Source organism: Hemitrygon akajei, chromosome 16, assembly GCF_048418815.1.
Source record: "Hemitrygon akajei chromosome 16, sHemAka1.3, whole genome shotgun sequence".
In the NCBI taxonomy this organism is placed as follows: Eukaryota; Metazoa; Chordata; class Chondrichthyes; order Myliobatiformes; family Dasyatidae; genus Hemitrygon; species Hemitrygon akajei.
The window spans coordinates 4,197,004-4,219,300 of NC_133139.1; the positions used below are offsets into that span (position 1 = coordinate 4,197,004).

Sequence of the window (22,297 nt, forward strand, 5' to 3'; positions counted from 1 at the left end):
CTGTCCGCTTGCATATTTAAGAGAATGGATGAAATATTTGAGATGGAATTGCATGTTAAATGGATCAATATTATTGATGTTACATTTGTGGAATTCATTTACAGCTCCTGTTTCAGTTAACTCACCGATGGTTGTGGAAGGAATTGTCACTGTGCTGGATGAAGTTTCAGTTGTGAGCGCACTTGTGGTTGCAGTGGATGCTTCTGATGTTGTTGAGGCCGCAACTGATGTGCTACTTGGTGCTGTACTGCTTGCCACTGTACTTGTCGACAGTTCCGTTGTTTCTTCAAGAAAAATGAGATTATTTGAAAATGAGTTGAACCATTGACAGAGTAGATTTGGTCATTGAATACTACAGCATTGTGAGCGTTTGGATGCAGGAATATAAAAATTATAAACATTTCGAAATGTGTCTTTGAATATTACAGGTATACACAGAGTGGTAACGGGCGACAGATTACTTCCTGAATGTGAAGGAAAACTATCGACAATGCAAAATATAATAGAAAGGTTTGAAGTATTGGTCCAATATGTTGAGAAAACCGCAGGATACCTATGTCATGAATGTAACAGTGAATTCTGATAAGCTTCGAATTTAAACTGGAAGGTACTAATTGTGACGTTAACACATGATTGATGAAGGTACATATGGAGCGCAATTCTTAGCTCCTGAAATTATTGATGATGAATTATTTGAGATGCAATTCGTAGGATAACTAGAGGAATTACTGAATTTGAGTGTATCAGAGCACACTCACCAAGTGATGTGGTTGGAGCTGTGGTGCTCGCAGTTGTACTTTCAAATGTGGATGCACTAGTGCTGCCTGTAGTGATTTCTGTTGATGATGATGGCGTACTTTCTGCTGTAGTCATTACGGTACTGCTTGTCTCTGCAATTGTGGATGATTCTGTTGTTCCTAAAAGAATGCAGATTTGATGATGAGATGTGCAGTTATTGAAGCATAACTCTGTGATGCAGCTTCAACAGTATTGGGATTATTAGTGATTATTTGTACAGAGAGTGAGAAAGTAAAATTGCCTGATGACATCAAGAAGAGAGGGAAATAATGTGAATGAAACCCATTTTGTTTTGTCTGTTTGTTAATTGTAGTATCAACATGATTTACTGTTGCCTGTAAATTTGATACCGTTTCCCAGACGTATCATTTTTTTTGTAACTTTCAATTTATATCGAAGCAGGTAAGAAGGGTTTCTGTACGCATGCATATTTAAGAAAATGTATGAAATATTTGAGATGGAATTGCATTGAAATGCATCAATGATAATGATGTTACATTTGAGGAATTTATGTGCAGCTCCACTTTTTTAAGTACCCTCACCGATGGTTGTGGAAGGAGTTGTCACTGTGCTGGATGAAGTTTCAGTTGTGAGCGCACTTGTGGTTGCAGTGGATGCTTCTGATGTTGTTGAGGCCGCAACTGATGTGCTACTTGGTGCTGTACTGCTTGCCACTGTACTTGTCGACAGTTCCGTTGTTTCTTCAAGAAAAATGAGATTATTTGAAAATGAGTTGAACCATTGACAGAGCAGATTTGGTCATTGAATACTACAGCATTGTGAGAGTTTGGATGCAGGAATATAAAAATGATAAACATTTTGAAATGTGTCTTTGAATATTACAGGTATACACAGAGTGGTAACGGGCGACAGATTACTTCCTGAATGTGAAGGAAAACTATCGACAATGCAATATATAATAGAAAGGTTGGACGTATTGGTCCAATATGTTGAGAAAACAGCAGGATGCCGATGTCATGAATCTAACAGAGAATTCTGATAATCTTCGAATTTAAACTGGAAGGTACTAATTGTGACGTTAACACATGATTGATGAAGGTACATATGGAGCGCAATTCTTAGCTCCTGAAATTATTGATGATGAATTATTTGAGATGCAATTCGTAGGATAACTAGAGGAATTACAGAATTTGAGTGTATCAGAGCACACTCACCAAGTGATGTGGTTGGAGCTGTGGTGCTCGCAGTTGTACTTTCAAATGTGGATGCACTAGTGCTGCCTGTAGTGATTTCTGTTGATGATGATGGCGTACTTTCTGCTGTAGTCATTACAGTACTGCTTGTCTCTGCAATTGTGGATGATTCTGTTGTTCCTAAAAGAATGCAGATTTGATGATGAGATGTGCAGTTATTGAAGCATAACTCTGTGATGCAGCTTCAACAGTATTGGGATTATTAGTGATTATTTGTACAGAGAGTGAGAGTGTAAAATTGCCTAATGATATCAAGAAGAGAGGGAAAGAATGTGAATGTAAACCATTTTGTTTTGTCTGTTTGTTAATTGTAGTATCAACATGATTTACTGTTGCCTGTAAATTTGATACCGTTTCCCAGACGTATCATTTTTTTTGTAACTTTCAATTTATATCGAAGCAGGTAAGAAGGGTTTCTGTACGCATGCATATTTAAGAAAATGTATGAAATATTTGAGATGGAATTGCATTGAAATGCATCAATGATAATGATGTTACATTTGAGGAATTTATTTGCAGCTCCACTTTTTTAAGTACCCTCACCGATGGTTGTGGAAGGAGTTGTCACTGTGCTGGATGAAGTTTCAGTTGTGAGCGCACTTGTGGTTGCAGTGGATGCTTCTGATGTTGTTGAGGCCGCAACTGATGTGCTACTTGGTGCTGTACTGCTTGCCACTGTACTTGTCGACAGTTCCGTTGTTTCTTCAAGAAAAATGTGATTGTTTGAAAATGAGTTGAACCATTGACAGAGTAGATTTGGTCATTGAATACTACAGCATTGTGAGAGTTTGGATGCAGGAATATAAAAATGATAAACATTTCGAAATGTGTCTTTGAATATTACAGGTATACACAGAGTGGTAACGGGTGACCGATTACTTCCTGAATGTGAAGGAAAACTATCGACAATGCAATATATAATAGAAAGGTTTGATGTATTGGTCTAATCTGTTGAGAAAATAACAGGATGCCTATGTTGTGAATCTAACAGAGAATTCTGATAATCTTCGAATTTAAACTGGAAGGTACTAATTGTGATGTTAACACATGATTGATGAAGGTACATATGGAGCGCAATTCTAAGCTCCTGAAATTATTGATGATAAATTATTTGAGATGCAATTCGTAGGAGAACTAGAGGAATTACAGAATTTGAGTGTATCAGGGCACACTCACCAAGTGATGTGGTTGGAGCTGTGGTGCTCGCAGTTGTACTTTCAAATGTGGATGCACTAGTGCTGCCTGTAGTGATTTCTGTTGATGATGATGGCGTACTTTCTGCTGTAGTCATTACGGTACTGCTTGTCTCTGCAATTGTGGATGATTCTGTTGTTCCTAAAAGAATGCAGATTTGATGATGAGATGTGCAGTTATTGAAGCATAATTCTGTGATATAGCTTCAACAGTATTGGGATTCTTAGTGATTATTTGTACAGTGAGTGAGAGTGTAAAATTGCCTAATGATATCAAGAAGAGAGGGAAAGAATGTGAATGTAAACCATTTTGTTTTGTCTGTTTGTTAATTGTAGTATCAACATGATTTACTGTTGCCTGTAAATTTGATACCGTTTCCCAGACGTATCATTTTTTTTGTAACTTTCAATTTATATCGAAGCAGCCAAGAACAGTTTCTGTCCGCTTGCATATTTAAGAGAATGGATGAAATATTTGAGATGGAATTGCATGTTAAATGGATCAATATTATTGATGTTACATTTGAGGAATTCATTTACAGCTCCTGTTTAAGTTAACTCACCGATGGTTGTGGAAGGAATTGTCACTGTGCTGGATGAAGTTTCAGTTGTGAGCGCACTTGTGGTTGCAGTGGATGCTTCTGATGTTGTTGAGGCCGCAACTGATGTGCTACTTGGTGCTGTACTGCTTGCCACTGCACTTGTCGACAGTTCCGTTGTTTCTTCAAGAAAAATGAGATTGTTTGAAAATGAGTTGAACCATTGACAGAGTAGATTTGGTCATTGAATACTACAGCATTGTGAGAGTTTGGATGCAGGAATATAAAAATGATAAACATTTTGAAATGTGTCTTTGAATATTACAGGTATACACAGAGTGGTAACGGGTGACAGATTACTTCCTGAATGTGAAGGAAAACTATCGACAATGCAATATATAATAGAAAGGTTGGACGTATTGGTCCAATATGTTGAGAAAACAGCAGGATGCCGATGTCATGAATCTAACAGAGAATTCTGATAATCTTCGAATTTAAACTGGAAGGTACTAATTGTGACGTTAACACATTAATGATGAAGGTACATATGGAGCGCAATTCTTAGCTCCTGAAATTATTGATGATGGATTATTTGAGATGCAATTCGTAGCAGAACTAGAGGACTTACAGAATTTGAGTGTATCAGGGCACACTCACCAAGTGATGTGGTTGGAGCTGTGGTGCTCGCAGTTGTACTTTCAAATGTGGATGCACTAGTGCTGCCTGTAGTGATTTCTGTTGATGATGATGGCATACTTTCTGTTGTAGTCATTACGATACTGCTTGTCTCTGCAAATGTGGATGATTCTGTTGTTTCTAAAAGAAGGCAGATTTGATGATGAGATGTGCAGTCATTGAAGCATAATTGTGTGATACAACTTCAACAGTATTGGGATTCTTAGTGATTATTTGTACAGAGAGTGAGCAAGTAAATTTGCATGAAGATATCGAGAAGAGATGCAAAAGAATGTGAATGAAAACCATTTTGTTTTGTCTGTTTGTTAATTGTAGTATCAACATGATTTACTGTTGCCTCTAAATTTGATACCGTTTCCCAGACGTATCATTTTTTTTGTAACTTTCAATTTGTATCGAAGCAGGGAAGAAGGGTTTCTGTATGCATGCATATTTAAGAAAATGTATGAAATATTTGATATGGAATTGCATTGAAATGCGTCAATGTTAATGATTTTACACTTGAGGAATTTATTTGCAGCTCCTGTACAATTTAACTCACCGATGGTTGTGGAAGGAGTTGTCACTTTGCTCGATGAAGTTTCAGTTGTGAGCGCACTTGTGGTTGCAGTGGATGCTTCTGATGTTGTTGAGGCCGCAACTGATGTGCTACTTGGCGCTGTACTGCTTGCCTCTGCACTTGTCGACAGTTCCGTTGTTTCTTCAAGAGAAATTAGATTATTTGAAAATTAGTTGAACCATTGACAGAATAGATCTGGACATTGAATACTACAGCATTGTGAGAGTTTGGATGCAGGAATATAAAAATGATAAATATTTCGACATGAGTCTTTGAATATTAGAGTTATACACAGAGTGGTAATGGGTGACAGATTATTTCCTGAATGTGAAGGAAAACTATCGACAATGCAATATATAAAGGAAAGGTTGGACGTATTGGTCCAATATGTTGAGAAAACAGCAGGATGCCGATGTCATGAATCTAACAGAGAATTCTGATAATCTTCGAATTTAAACTGGAAGGTACTAATTGTGACGTTAACACATGATTGATGAAGGTACATATGGAGCACAATTCTTAGCTCCTGAAATTATTGATGATGAATTATTTGAGATGCAATTCGTAGGATAACTAGAGGAATTACAGAATTTGAGTGTATCAGAGCACACTCACCAAGTGATGTGGTTGGAGCTGTGGTGCTCGCAGTTGTACTTTCAAATGTGGATGCACTAGTGCTGCCTGTAGTGATTTCTGTTGATGATGATGGCGTACTTTCTGCTGTAGTCATTACGGTACTGCTTTTCTCTGCAATTGTGGATGATTCTGTTGTTCCTAAAAGAATGCAGATTTGATGATGAGATGTGCAGTTATTGAAGCATAATTCTGTGATATAGCTTCAACAGTATTGGGATTCTTAGTGATTATTTGTACAGTGAGTGAGAGTGTAAAATTTCCTGATTATAGCAAGAAGAGAGGGAAAGAATGTGAATGAAACCCATTTTGTTTTGGCTGTTTGTTAATTGTAGTATCAACATGATTTAGTGTTGCCTCTAAATTTGATACCGTTTCCCAGACGTATCATTTTTTTTGTAACTTTCAATTTGTATCGAAGCAGGGAAGAACGGTTTCTGTACGCATGCATATTTAAGAAAATGTATGAAATATTTGAGATGGAATTGCATTGAAATGCATCAATGATAATGATGTTATATTTGAGGAATTTATTTGCAGCTCCCGTTTAAGTTAACTCACCGATGGTTGTGGAAGGAGTTGTCACTGTGCTGGATGAAGTTTCAGTTGTGAGCGCACTTGTGGTTGCAGTGGATGCTTCTGATGTTGTTGAGGCCGCAACTGATGTGCTACTTGGTGCTGTACTGCTTGCCACTGTACTTGTCGACAGTTCCGTTGTTTCTTCAAGAAAAATGAGATTATTTGAAAATGAGTTGAACCATTGACAGAGCAGATTTGGTCATTGAATACTACAGCATTGTGAGAGTTTGGATGCAGGAATATAAAAATGATAAACATTTTGAAATGTGTCTTTGAATATTACAGGTATACACAGAGTGGTAACGGGTGACAGATTACTTCCTGAATGTGAAGGAAAACTATCGACAATGCAATATATAATAGAAAGGTTGGACGTATTGGTCCAATATGTTGAGAAAACAGCAGGATGCCGATGTCATGAATCTAACAGAGAATTCTGATAATCTTCGAATTTAAACTGGAAGGTACTAATTGTGACGTTAACACATTAATGATGAAGGTACATATGGAGCGCAATTCTTAGCTCCTGAAATTATTGATGATGAATTATTTGAGATGCAATTCGTAGGATAACTAGAGGAATTACAGAATTTGAGTGTATCAGAGCACACTCACCAAGTGATGTGGTTGGAGCTGTGGTGCTCGCAGTTGTACTTTCAAATGTGGATGCACTAGTGCTGCCTGTAGTGATTTCTGTTGATGATGATGGCGTACTTTCTGCTGTAGTCATTACTGTACTGCTTGTCTCTGCAATTGTGGATGATTCTGTTGTTTCTAAAAGAATGCAGATTTGATGATGAGATGTGCAGTTATTGAAGCATAATTCTGTGATATAGCTTCAACAGTATTGGGATTCTTAGTGATTATTTGTACAGTGAGTGAGAGTGCAAAATTGCCTAATGATATCAAGAAGAGAGGGAAAGAATGTGAATGTAAACCATTTTGTTTTGTCTGTTTGTTAATTGTAGTATCAACATGATTTACTGTTGCCTGTAAATTTGATACCGTTTCCCAGACGTATCATTTTTCTCGTAACTTTCAATTTATTTCGAAGCAGCCAAGAACCGTTTCTGTCCGCTTGCGTATTTAAGAGAATGGATGAAATATTTGAGATGGAATTGCATGTTAAATGGATCAATATTATTGATGTTACATTTGAGGAATTCATTTACAGCTCCTGTTTCAGTTAACTCACCGAAGGTTGTGGAAGGAATTGTCACTGTGCTGGATGAAGTTTCAGTTGTGAGCGCACTTGTGGTTGCAGTGGATGCTTCTGATGTTGTTGAGGCCGCAACTGATGTGCTACTTGGTGCTGTACTGCTTGCCACTGTACTTGTCGACAGTTCCGTTGTTTCTTCAAGAAAAATCAGATTGTTTGAAAATGAGTTGAACCATTGACAGAGTAGATTTGGTCATTGAATACTACAGCATTGTGAGAGTTTGGATGCAGGAATATAAAAATTATAAACATTTCGAAATGTGTCTTTGAATATTACAGGTATACACAGAGTGGTAACGGGTGACAGATTACTTCCTGAATATGAAGGAAAACTATCGACAATGCAATATATAATAGAAAGGTTTGATGTATTGGTCCAATATGTTGAGAAAACAGCAGGATGCCGATGTCATGAATCTAACAGAGAATTCTGATAAGCTTTGAATTTAAACTGGAAGGAAGTAATTGTGATGTTAACACATGATAGATGAAGGTACATATGGAGCCCAATTCTAAGCTCCTGAAATTATTGATGATAAATTATTTGAGATGCAATTCGTAGGAGAACTAGAGGAATTACAGAATTTGAGTGTATCAGGGCACACTCACCAAGTGATGTGGTTGGAGCTGTGGTGCTCGCAGTTGTACTTTCAAATGTGGATGCACTAGTGCTGCCTGTAGTGATTTCTGTTGATGATTATTGCCTACTTTCTGCTGTAGTCATTACGGTACTGCTTGTCTCTGCAATTGTGGATGATTCTGTTGTTCCTAAAAGAATGCAGATTTGATGATGAGATGTGCAGTTATTGAAGCATAACTCTGTGATGCAGCTTCAACAGTATTGGGATTATTAGTGATTATTTGTACAGAGAGTGAGAAAGTAAAATTGCCTGATGACATCAAGAAGAGAGGGAAAGAATGTGAATGAAACCCATTTTGTTTTGGCTGTTTGTTAATTGTAGTATCAACATGATTTAGTGTTGCCTCTAAATTTGATACCGTTTCCCAGACGTATCATTTTTTTTGTAACTTTCAATTTGTATCGAAGCAGGGAAGAACGGTTTCTGTACGCATGCATATTTAAGAAAATGTATGAAATATTTGAGATGGAATTGCATTGAAATGCATCAATGATAATGATGTTATATTTGAGGAATTTATTTGCAGCTCCCGTTTAAGTTAACTCACCGATGGTTGTGGAAGGAGTTGTCACTGTGCTGGATGAAGTTTCAGTTGTGAGCGCACTTGTGGTTGCAGTGGATGCTTCTGATGTTGTTGAGGCCGCAACTGATGTGCTACTTGGTGCTGTACTGCTTGCCACTGTACTTGTCGACAGTTCTGTTGTTTCTTCAAGAGAAATTAGATTACTTGAAAATGATTTGTACCATTGACAGAGTAGATGTTGACATTGAATATCACAGCATTGTGAGAGATTCGAAGCACGAATAGAAAATGATGAATATATCGACATGACTATTTGAATATTACAGTTTTCACAGAGTGGTAACGGGGGTTTGTTTATTTCCTGAATGTGAAGGAACAGTATCTACAATGCAAAAGATAATAGAAAGTTTTGTCCTATTGGTTTAATATGTTTAGGAACCTGCAGGGTGCCTTTGTCATGAAAGGAACAGAGAATTCTGTTAAGCTGAGAATTACTACTGGAAGGTAGTAAATATGATTTTAACTTCTTTTTGATGGAGTTAAATATGGAGCCCAATTCTTTGCTTTTTAAGTTATTGATCGTGATATTTATGAGATTCAATTCGTAGGATAACTACAGGAATTACAGAATTTGAGTGTATCAGGGCACACTCACCAAGTGATGTGGATGGAGCTGTGGTGCTCGCAGTTGTACTTTCAAATGTGGATGCACTAGTGCTGTCTGTAGTGATTTCTGTTGTTGATGATGGGGTACTTTCTGTTGTAGTCATTACGATTCTGCTTGTCTCTGCAAATGTGGATGATTCTGTTGTTTCTAAAAGAATGCAGATTTGATGATGAGATGTGCAGTCATTGAAGCATAATTATGTGGTGCAGATTCAACAGTGTTGCGATGCATAATGATTATGTGTACTGTTATGACCCCAGCCCCCTCCTTTGTGAGAATCGCAAGAGCCCTAGTGAATGGGGGGTCAATGACCCAAGAGAAGAGAAAGATACGTGCGGTGTCCCTCGTTTCACGGCGAGGCAAAAGCTGGCGACTCTGGTCATTGTCTCGTGGAGACACCTTTGTGAATTGGGAACTGTACTACGTGTATACCCTTAGGGCAACGTGGGTGGCGAGACGGAGAGAGATTGCATCATCCCAACCTGATTGACATCTGAGACCCCGTGAGTTCAGATAAAAGAGGGGTTTTAAAGACGGTCCCCCAGACGCACCAGAAGTCACGCTAGAAATCCTGTGACAGCGTTTAATAGCGACAGCCAGTGGGGGGGGGGGGGGTTCGTGTGCGTCTTTTCCTTGTCTGGGATTGGCGACCTCACCACGGAAGAACGGCTTAGCTACAGGAGAGGCCACAAGTGAGCGGCCATTCCCCAACGAGTCTCCGACGGATCGAACTCATAAAGGTTGGAAAAACCCACCCAACTGTTCCATTCAATCTCTATCTCTCTCTCTCCAACAAAGTGCACCACCGCGACACCCCAAAAGACGGCAGCTGGTGGAACTGCAGTGACCGCAAGAGACTTTTAGATATACAGCGGACAATGTATACCTTACCCCTAGACAATGATAGAGCTTACTTCTTATTGATTATTAGTATAGCTGCGCTTTCGATTGAGTATTGACGACGTATGTTATCTGAATGTTTGTACTAACCTTACTTTTGTGCCCCTTTATAAATAAAAACGTTTAAAAATGGTACCATCCGACTTCAGCGGACCTCTCTATCTTTGCTGGTAAGTGATCCAGTTACGGGATACGTAACAGTGCAGAGAGTGATAATTTATATCCACGTGATGATTTATGGAATACAGCGGAATAACACTGGAACACAGCCGGATGTCATGGTACTTTTAGGGACCAATGACGTGGGTAGGAAGAGTGAGGAGTTCCTGAAAGGTGAGTTTAGGGGCTAAGTGCCAATTTAAAGGACATTACCTCCAGATTAGCATTCCCAGGATTGCTACCAGTGCCACATGTAGGTGGGTTTAGAAATATTAACATAGTGCAGATGAACACGTTGCTGAAGACATGATGCAGGATGGAGGGCTTCAGATTTATAGATAATTGGGCAGTTTTCCATTTAAGTTGGGACCTGTTCCAGCAGAACGGTTTACTATTGAATTGGAGGGGGACTAGTATTCTTGCAGGTAGGTTTGCTGGAGAGGCTTCTGTGAATTTAAACTAGATATGAGGTTGGAGTGGAACCAGAGTGTAGGAAAAGATGTATGGGAGAAGGAAGAAAAAGAAGACCGTAAAGTTCTTTGTACTGTTAGAGATAAACATAGAGGATGAGGTGGAGAATTTCTTAAATGCATTTATTTTAGTGCTAGGAGCATTGTAAGAAAGGTGGATGAGCTTAGAGCATGGATTGATACCTTGAAAGACAATGTTGTAGCTTTTAGTGAAACATGGTTGCAGGAGGGGTGTTATTGGCAACTAAATATTCCTGGATTTCGTTGCTTCAGGTGTGATAGAATCTGAGGGACAAGAGGGGGAGGTGTTGCATTGCTTGTCAGCAAAAATATTACAGCGGTGCTTTGGCAGGATAGATTAGAGGGCTCGTCTAGGGAGACTATTTGGGTGGAATTGAGGAATGGGAAAGGTGTAGTAACACTTATAGGGGTGTATTATAGACCACCTAATGGGGAGCGAGAATTGGAGGAGAATATTTGCAGGGAGATAGCAGATGTTTGTAGTAAGCGCAGGGTTGTGATTGTGGGAGAGTTTAATTTTCCACACATAGACTTGGAAGCCCATACTGTAAAAGGGATGGATGGTTTGGAGTTTGTAAAATGTGTGCAGGATAGTTTTTTACAGCAATACATAGAGGAACCAACTAGAGAAGGGGCAGTGTTGGATCTTTTGTTAGGGAATGAAATAGGTCAGGTGATGGAGGTATGTGTTGGGGAGCACTTCGGGTCCAGTGATCACAATGCCATTAGTTTCAATATAATTATGGAGAAGGATAGGACTGGGCCCAGGGTTGAGATTTTTGATTGGAGAAAGGCTAACTTTGAGGCAATGTGAAAGGATTTAGAAATGAGTGTATTGGGACAATTTGTTTTATGGGAAGGATGTAATAGAGAAATGGCAGTCATTTAAAGGTGAAATTTTTGACAGGAAAGGTTAAAAGTTTGAGAGAGCCATGGCTTTCAAGGGATATTGGAAACTTGGTTAGGAAAAAGAGAGATAACTACAATAACTATAGGCAGCATGGAGTAAATGAGGTGCTCGAGAAATATAAAGAATGTAAGAAGAATCTTAAGAAAGAAATTAGAAAAGCTAAAAGAAGATACGAGGTTGCTTTGGCAAGTAAGGTGAAAATAAATTCAAAAGGTTTCTACAGTTATATTAATAGCAAAAGGATAGTGAGGGATAAAATTGGTCCCTTAGAGAAACATAATGGACAACTATGTGTGGAGCCGAAAGAGATGGGGGAGATTTTGAACAATTTCCTTTCTTCGGTATTCACTAAGGAGAAGGATATTGAATTGCGTAAGGTAAGGGAAACAAGTAGGGAAGTTATGGAAACTACGACGATTAAAGAAGAGGAAGTACTGGTGCTTTTAAGGAATATCAAAGTGGATAAATCTCCAGGCCCTGACAGGATGTTCGCTAGGACCTTGAGGGAGGTTAGTGTAGAAATAGCACGGGCTCTGACAGAAATATTTCAAATGTCATTAGAAACAGGGATGGTGCCAGAGGATTGGCATATTGCTCATGTAGTTCCATTGTTTAAAAAGGGTTCTAAGAGTAAACCTAGCAATTATAGGCCTGTCAGTTTGATGTCAGTGGTGGGTAAATTAATGGAAAGTATTCTTAGAGATGGTATATATAATTATCTGGATATACAGTGTCTGATTAGGAACAGTCAACATGGATTTGTGTGTGGAAGGTCATGTTTGACAAATCTTATTGAATTTTTTGAAGAGGTTACGAGGAAAGTTGACGAGGGTAAAGCAGTGGATGTTGTCTATATGGACTTTGACAAGGTTCCGCACAGAAAGTTAGTTAGGAAGGTTCAGTCGTTAGGTATTAATATTGAATTTGTAAAATGGATTCAACAGTGGCTGGATGGGAGATGCCATGAGTCTTTGAATATTACAGTTATACACAGAGTGGTAATGGGGGGACAGTTTATTTCCTGAATCTGAAAGAACACTATGGACACTACAATGCACAACAGACTGGTTTGTCCTTTTGGTTTAATATGATGACAATCAGGAAGGATGCCTTTGTCATGAAGGTTACCGAGAATTCTGATAAGTTGAGAATTACTATTGGAAGGTAGCAAATATTATTTTAACACCTATTTGATGGAGTTAGATATTGAACCCAATATTTAGCCCCTGATATTACTGATGATGAATTATTTGTGATTCAAGTCATATGATACCTACAGGAATTACTGAGCTTGGGTATATCAGAGCACACTCACCAGTGGATGTGGTTGGAGCTGTGGTGCTCGCAGTTGTACTTTCAAATGTGGATGACCTTGTGCTGCCTGTAGTGATTTCTGATGTTGTCGATAGGGGAGTTCCTGTCGTAGTCGTTACGATACTGCTTGTCTCTGCAGTTGTGGAATATTCTGTTGTTTCTGGAATAATGCAGATTTGATGATGAGATATGCAGTCATTGAAGCATAATTGTGTGGTGCAGCTTCAACAGTGTTGCGATGTATCGATATTATTTGTACTGAGAGTGATAAAATATATCCATGTGAAGATTGTAAAGAACTGAGGGAAATAATGTGAATGTAACTCATTTTATTTTTGTCTTTTATTAAATCGTAGTGACATGTTTTACCCTCTAAATGTGTTAACATTTGATAGACGTGATTATTTTGTAAATTTCAATTTTATTTGATGCAGACTAGAACAGATTCCGTCTGCATGCATATTTAAGGAAATGTACTGATAATTTGTGATGCAATTGCATGTAAATGGATCAATACTATGGATGTGAGATATGCTGAAATTATTTGCAGCTGTTCTGTCCGAGAGCACTAACCGAATGTTGTGGAAGGAATTGTCACTGTGCTGGATGAACTTTCAGTTGTGAGCGCACTTGTGGTTGCAGTGGATGCTTCTGATGTTGTTGAGGCCGCAACTGATGTGCTACTTGGTGCTGTACTGCTTGTCACTGTACTTGTCAACAGTTCCGTTGTTTCTGGAAGAAAGTAAATGTTATTTTCATGAGTCAAATCATTGTGAGAGTAAATGAGGACGTTGCATGAAACTGCATTGTGAGAGTTTGAAGCGGGAATATAAATTGATATATATCTCTGCATTACCCTTTGATCATTGCATTTGTATGTGCTAAGTTTGTGCAAAATATTTTCTTCCTGTTCATGATGCATATCTTTTGAATCCAGATTATTCCAAAAAAAGAGTGCACCATTTTGCATTGATATGATGATAAATATAGAGGTAAGTATTTCCCCTGTTTGTATCGTAGAATTCTGACAAGCTGAGAATGTTGTTAGACAGGGAAAGAATTTGTACAGAGATTGAATTCAATCCTTATGACTATTTGAAGAACAGAAGGAAACACTATGGTTGAAAGTCATTTTCATTTTTTGTGTTAATAAATACTACTTAAGACTTGATATACTATACCATCTCAAATAATCCTAATTTACTGGAGATCATTATTTATTAATTTTATTTTTCTCGATGCACACTAGAAAGTCTACTGTCTGGATGTCTTTTTCAGGAAAAGTACTGAAGTATTAATGTAGTATTGCATGTAAGTCGATCCTTCTTATTGAAGTGAAATATGCAGAATTTATTTGCCAATGTTCTGTCTGAGATGACTCACCGAAGGTTGTGGATGGAATTGTCGCTGTGCTGGATGAACTTTCAGTTGTGAATGCACTGGTGGTTGCAGTGGATGCTTCTGCTGTTGTAGAGTCCAGAACTGATGTGCTACTTGCTGTTGTACTGCTATTCACTCTACTTGTTGACAATTCCATTGTTTCTAGAAGAAGATAGATGTTATTTTAAGATATGTTGAGTCATTGAGAGAGTAAATTCAGACATTGCATGGAAATGCATTGTGAGAGTTAGGAAGCAAGAAAATACCTTGATAAATATATTTGAATGATATTTGACCATTGCAGTAATGCAGGCAATGATAGTGGGAAATATTTTGCTTCCTGTCCCTGATTAATACCTTACTGATACCACAATATATTATTAAAAGTTGTAAAATTTCCATTTAATCTGTTAAGAAATCTGCAGGATGTGTTTCCTGTAACTGTATTGTTGAATTCTGCTTGGCTGAGAATTACTACTTAAATATAATGTTAACACATTTTTAATACAGTTATCACTTGTAATCTAATCACAAACAAGAACTCTTCAAATGCTGGAAATCAGATGCAATACAGCTGCAACACACACAAACCTACTGAACTCCTCCTCCATTGTTTTGTGCGTTGCACCAATGGTAACCTGATTGATACCTCCTTCTGTATTGCTGATGAACTATTTGGGATTGAAATGATGCAAAATCTAGAGTAATTATTGAGCTTGAGTATATCAGCGAACACTCACCAGTGGATGTGGTTCTCCCAGTTGTACTTTCAAATGTTGACATACTCATGCTGCCAGTAGTCTTTTCTGTTGTTGATGTGGGTGTTCCTGTTATAGTCGTCTGTGCACTTGTGGATGATTCTGTGGCTTGTAAAGATTGGAGATTTGATGTTAACGTGTGTCTTCATTGAAGAGTCAACGCATGGTGTGGCAGCTACAGTGTTGTGATGCTGCGACATAATTTGTACAAAGCCCAATAAAATAAACCAGAATCAGGTTTATTATCACCGGCATATGTTATGAAATTTGTTAACTTAGCAGCAGCCGTTCAATCCAAAACATAATGAAGAAGAAGAAGAAGAGGAGGTGGAAATAAATAAATCTATTACAGTATATGTATAATGAATAGATTAAAAATCATGCAAAAATAGAAATCATATACATTTAAAAAAGTGAGGTTGTGTTCATGGGATCAAACTCCATTTAGGAATCGGATGGCAAAGGGGAAGAAGCTGTTCCTGAATTGCTGAGTGTGTGCCTTCAGGCTTCCGTACCTCCTACCTGATGGTAACAGTGAGAAAAGGGTATGCCCTGGGTGCTGGGGGTCTTTAATAATGGATGCTGCCTTTCTGAAACACCACTCCTTAAAGATGTCCTGGGTACTTTGTAGGCTAATACCCAAGATAGAGCTGACTAAATTTACAGCCCTCTGCAGCTTCTTTCGGTCCCGTTCAGTAGTTCCCTCATACCAGACAATCGTATAGCCTCTCAGGATGGTACAACTATAGAAGTTATTGATCTATAGAAGTGCTTGACCATTTAAAGAGCACAGAGAATTAAATGTGACTGAAACTCATTTTCATTATTGCTTATAAAAGAATTGTACATATTATTGTTGCATTTACTTCATGTGAAAGTTACAGAATGGTTTTTCTAATATCCTGCAAATGCTCACCTTCCTGAGGTTTTTTGCACTCTCATTGTATCACCTCAATATCCCTGTCTAACAATGTTCTCAGCTTGTCAGATTGGTGTATCTGGTCTCCTAATTTCTGTGTTCTTTATCACTTTTCTCAAACACTTTGTGCACTTTGTTCTTCACTTGACATTCATTTCCATTCCTATATGTCAAAGGATTTCTTAACTCTATAATTCTGTAAAAATTAATGTCATTTCCTGTAATTAAGTGTAAGGAGTATGAAAAAAATTGATACTCCAACTCTGATGCAACACAAAAATCACAAAAGATAAAGAACACAATAATAATACAAAAATACAAACAATAGATACAAATATAAAAACATGCAATAGTTTATATATATATATATATTTATATATTCACATATATATGTATGCATTTATATATATATAGATTATATGTCAATAAAATGATAATGTTCAAGAAAAATATAGACCCATTTTCAAGGACTCTACAGCTCATTCTCAGTATTAGTTATTTTCAATTTTTAAATTATATTTATTATTATTTCAACAATTTCTCTTGTTTTGCATAATGGTTGTTTGTCAGTCCTGTTGATTATAGATTTTCATAAATTCTATTGTATTTTTAAATTTTCCTATAAATGCCTGCAAGAATATGAATCTCAAGGTGGTATGGTGACATGTCTGTACTTTTCTTTGATAATAAATTTACTTTGAACTTGATATGTTTCTATTATTTATTTAAATTAAGATTTAATTATCTGTCCACTACTGATGTTAGGTTAACTCGATGTTGGTTTCTAAATTTGCTGACATGGGAATAGTGTTAATTGTTTGTCAGTCGGTGGAAATATTGCCCATCAGGACAAAGAACATCAGATAGTAGAGCACAAAAGCAGGCCCTTTGGCCCATCATGTCAGTGCCAGCCATGATGTCAGTCCAAACTAATCCCATCTGCCTGCACATGTGCCAGGGATTTGCAATTTCTTTCTGGCATGGACCCCTACCGTTAACCAAGGGGTTCGTGGGCTCCGGTCTGGGAACCCTGACATAGACTATATCCTCCGGAAGACAGAAGAGGCCAGCAGATACTGGAATTTGTTTTAAAATTTCAAAGGTTTGAGCAGCATCTGATGAAGGAAAGAAATTCCTGACATTTTATGTTGAAACCCTGATCTGATCTATATCTTTAATTATCTGGCTGTTTATGTGTCTGTGTAAGTGCCTCTTAAACATTGCTCTTGTATCTGCTTCCACTAACTCCCCCTGGCAGCAAGATCCAGACACGCACCACTCTCTGTGTAAAACATCAGGCTTGTAAATCTCCTTTAATCTTTTGGGTTTTAAGTGGTCTCTTTCTGAATTTATCCTTTCTCCTTAATATTCTTGATTCCTTCTCCTAAAACTATGTTGAGTTGGCTTTTGTTTTTATCAGAGAGACAAGGCAACTTTTACTTTTGACAAAGGCATTAAAATTAGCCCCAGTATTTAATAAACAATCATTACCATCGCTATTAAATTCAAGTGACAGATAAGTCAGTTCAAAAGAAGATGCTTCAAAGTTCAAAGGACATTTATGATACAAGTATTGTTCTCTGCACAACCTAGAGATTTGTCTCCTCACGGGCAACCACAAAACAAAGAAATGCAATAGAACCCATTAAAAAGAAGGCTGTCATACACCCAATGTGCACAAAAAACAAATTGTGCAAACAATAAAAATAAGCCAATAACATTCAGAGGTGAAGTTTATGAAAGTGAGTGCACATTAACGCTCATTCACTCTACATTTCTGCAGCATATCTCTGAAAAAATATCTAATTATTCCAACTACCCTCCCCAGTTTCGTCAAGACTTTCTGAGTTTCCCTTTCAATTTAATATCTTATTCCTATTTTGATTCAAAATTGATCTGGCTCCACCATTCTCATAGGTGAATTTAGATGTTAACAACTTATTGTATAAAATTATCTCTATCAATTCTCCTCTGACTTCTCTGAGAGTGAGCACAAGTCATGTTTCTCTGCTTACTGAACTAAGTCTGGTTGGTTCAATATCTCCACCCATCTTTGAAAGTTCCTTTCAATTTTGAACACTTTTACTGAATTTTTCCTTCAGCTTTGTTATCCATAGGAACACAGTCACAACTTCTTGAATCTTGTGGAATATTTTACCCAGTTTTACTAAAAAAAAGATGAGGGCCTTAATTTCATGGAGCCAGTAACTGTCAGTGCATGTAACAATACCTCTTTGGAATCAAAATCAGAATCAGGTTTATTATCATGATATATGTCATGAAATTTGCTGTTTTGTGGCAGCAATACAGTCCAATACATAAAATATACTATACATTGTATTAAGAAAAAAAATATCAATTAAATAAGTAAATAAGTAGTGCAAAAACAGTGAGGTAGTGTTCATAGGTTCATTAACCTTTCAGAAATCTGATGGCGGAGTGGAAGAAACTGTTCCTATAACATTAAATGTGTTCCTTCAGGCTTGTATCCCTCGTCCCTGATGGTAGTAATGAGAAGAGGACATGTCCTGGATGGTGGGGGCCTTTAATAATGGATGCTGCCTTTCTGAGGGATTGCCTTTTGAGGATCTCTCGCGCAGTAATCCATGACAATCTACGTTAAATTTCATGTGCAGATATAACCAGAGCAGTAGACTTATTTTCTCATGACCTATGTGAGAAGGTTTGCTTTAGTTTACCATGGCAGAGAAAGTCTTTAATCTAGTCTTCACAATGTTCAGTGTCATTTCTTTGGTTGGTTTCCAAATAGAGAGCTAGTCATTGCGTGAGAAGAAAGTTTTTTGTTGCCCTTAGTTAAGTCCTCAAGCACGTTATATAAGTGTTGTATAAAAGGTCAGAAGGGTCTGAAACCTAGTCACTGCAGAAAAGTTTTGATAGAAACTGAATTCTCCTCTGGGCTGTACAAAAACACTTGCATATTCCTGCGTTACAACATAGGCTTGCAAAATTTTTGTGCAAATGCAATGAAGTGATCCTTCCAAAAACCCTGTTAACTCACTACATGATAAACTGCTGCAGATATACAAGAATACAAATACCTGAAAAACCAGAAAGGTTTCAGTAATTAGTACTGCATTTTCATTTGCATCGTCCTTAAATAGAAAACTGCACAGATGACAAACTGTTGCTTCCTAAAACAATATTCTTATTTTGGCAAACTTAACAGCCCCATTGTTAAGAGCCAGATTTATAATTGATTTTGATATACACCACTTTAGACACAGAATGAACATCCCTCAAAAGCAATCAGATTTCTCTCTACTTGTTTGTAGTTAAACTTGTAAGCTAAACATACATCTTGATATAACTTTAATTTTATTGCGGGACTAAAATCATCATCATCATTATGTGCTGTGATGTGGACAATCATGGTCTTTCCATAACCCATGATGGTTCTTGGCAAATTTTTCTACAGAAGTGCCTTCCTCTGGGCAGTGTCTTTACAACACGGGTGACCCCCAGCCATTATCAATACTCTTCAGAGATTGACTGCTTGGTGTCAGTGACCGCATAACCAACACTAGTGATATGCACTAGCTGCTTATACGATCATCCACCAGCTGCTCTAATGGTTTCACGTCACCCTGATCGGGGGGCTAAGCAGGAGTTACTCCTCGCCCAAGGGTGACCTGCAGGCTAGCAGAGGGAAGGAGCTCCTTACACCTCCTTTGATGTACACCCCTTCCCCCACTAGTTTAACATAAGTATTCATAACTACAGGAAAGATCTAGCCTAATTTACTGATATTTGCCAGCTGTCTAACTAATTGCTCGAGTACAAGTTCTAATTATGGTGCATATCAGCTGGAAGTATCACAATAATCTGTGGATCCCATGTTCACTTTATCCTCGCTACTAATTTGACCTTCAAGTTAACTCCAAACTCACCCAACTAAATAAGAAATCTTTACCTCAACAAATCTAGTTTAATTGATTTTATTAAGCTTTTGTACTTTTGATCACACTGACGTAAATAATGAAAGACAAATTATACATTTAAACACAATATCCCTATGGAATAGATTAAATGCATTCAGGTTACTCCTCCATTCTGTCAAGCTTATTCATTTCTCTATCACATATGACTCTTGGCAATGTGGAGGATCAGAGGGATCTTGGGGTCCGATCCATAGGACGCTCAAAGCAGCTGCGCAGGTTGACTCTGTGGTTAAGAAGGCATACGGTGTATTGGCCTTTATCAATCGTGGAATTGAATTTAAGAGCTGAGAGGTAATGTTGCAGCTATATAGGTTCCTGGTCAGACCCCACTTGGAGTACTGTGCTCAGTTCTGGTCGCCTCACTACAGGAAGGATGTGGAAGCCATAGAAAGGGTGCAGAGGAAATTTACAAGGATGTTGCCTGGATTGGGGAACATGCCTTATGAGAATAGGTTGAGTGAACTCAGCCTTTTCTACTGTGTGGATAGTCAGAGGCTTTTTCCCAAGGCTGAAATGGCTGCCACAAGAGGGCATAGGTTTAAGGTGCTTGGGAGTAGGTACAGAGGAGATGTCAGGGGTAAGTTTTTTACGCAGAGAGTGGTGAGTGCGTGCAATGGGCTGCTGGCAATGGTGGTGGAGGCGGATACGATAGGGTCTTTTAAGAGACTTTTGGATAGGTACATGGAGCTTAGTAAAATAGAGGGCTATGGGTAATCTTAGTAATTTCTAAAGTAGGGACATATTCGGCACAACTTTGTGGGCCGAAAGGCCTGTATTGTGCTGTAGGTTTTCTATGTTTCTATATCTCAATTTGTTACAAGGTTCTGTTTTTAAAAATTAACCTCTGGTTTAATGGTTTAAACTGAATGCTGATAATATTCAGTCAATATTTTCTGTTATAGAGCCATAGAAAAGCACAGCACTAAAATAGGTCTTTCACCCCATCTGGTCCGTGCCAAAGCATTTAAACTGCCTATTTCCATCAACTGGCGCCCTCTCATTGCCATCCAGGTACCTATCCAAACATCTCTTTAATACAAAATGGAAATAGTGAACTTTTGAGTACAGACTTCAAATGAAGGTACTGATCTAAATTTTCAGGAGTTTCATCTGATTTGGAGCTCCTAATGTTTTTGACATAATTCTATTGCATGGTCAGTTTTCCAATAAATTTTGCTGCTATCATTAAAAATGCCAGATGGTCTAAAACCGTGTCCCTGACAAATAATCAGAATTAGAATCAGGTTTAACATCGCCAGCATATGTGGTGAAATCTGTTAACTTTGTGGCAGCAGTACAATGCAATACATAATAATATAGTAATTACAGTACATATGTACGTATATTAAATAGTTGAATTAAGAATAGTGCAAAAACAAAAATGATAAAAAAGTGAGGTAGAGGTAAATAAATAGATATTGCCCACATTTCTTAAACAAAAAAAATCTCTATCACCCTCTTTTCAATTATAAAGCTTAAGGGTAAAAGGTAATAAGACTAAAGTTTAGTTAAGATAGTTACTCTTTCTTTTACATTTACATTATAGTGTTTTTTTCTTAAAATAATTTTTTTTTTTACAGAACTGTAATAACTACACTGCCAGAATCATGACATTCTGTTCCTATAAATTCTTACCTGAAGGGTTGATGCAGCATATAATTACATGCCAGAAAAGAAGCATTAATGTCAACTTTTTATGATCCATGTTCCTAAAAGCAAAAGTCAGAAAGTTGTAGGTATCAGATCTGCACTGTCTCAAGACAAAATGATCAGGAGTATTTTAAACCTTTCTTGTTTCAAACGTTTAGCTGTACCTGACGCCCATGTACCACACCTTCCTTTTGTAAGCACAGAATATGTGTGTAATCACTGGAATGACGAATGAAACAACTTCCCCACCCAAATAATTTTGAGTACAATTTTATGTGTGGCTCACACTTCGTATAGAAACATAGAAACCCTACAGCATGATACAGGCCCTTCGGCCCACAAAGCTGTGCCGAACATGTACTTACCTCAGAAATTACCTCGGGTTACCCATAGCGCTCTAATTTTCTCAGGTCCATGTACCTCTCCAGGAGTCTCTTAAAAGACCCTGGAAAATAACACAGAGATATCTCTAAAGATGCAGTAAAAGAAAACTAAAACTTTGCAGATTCTGAAATAAAAACAGAAAATAGTGGAAAATCTCAGTGAGTCAGACATAGAACATACAACACAGTAAAAGTCAGCTTTATCATCATAGC

The 22,297-nt window shown here is 37.7% G+C and overlaps 1 protein-coding gene across 1 annotated transcript; it reads right to left on the minus strand.

Moving 5' to 3' along the window:
• Nucleotides 1-622: 622 nt before the first annotated feature.
• Nucleotides 623-21,807, minus strand: LOC140740314 (uncharacterized). Its single transcript, XM_073069468.1, has 17 exons — nt 21,687-21,807; nt 15,156-15,281; nt 13,609-13,767; nt 13,037-13,195; nt 9,250-9,408; nt 8,619-8,777; nt 7,407-7,565; nt 6,827-6,985; nt 6,194-6,352; nt 4,982-5,140; nt 4,402-4,560; nt 3,769-3,927; nt 3,189-3,347; nt 2,550-2,714; nt 1,974-2,132; nt 759-917; nt 623-669 (listed from the first exon to the last, which is right to left on the minus strand). Exons 1-17 carry the CDS (start codon nt 21,754-21,756, stop codon nt 623-625), a joined length of 2,475 nt encoding a protein of 824 aa, XP_072925569.1. The 5' UTR covers nt 21,757-21,807.
• Between the last annotated feature and the right edge of the window lie 490 nt (nt 21,808-22,297).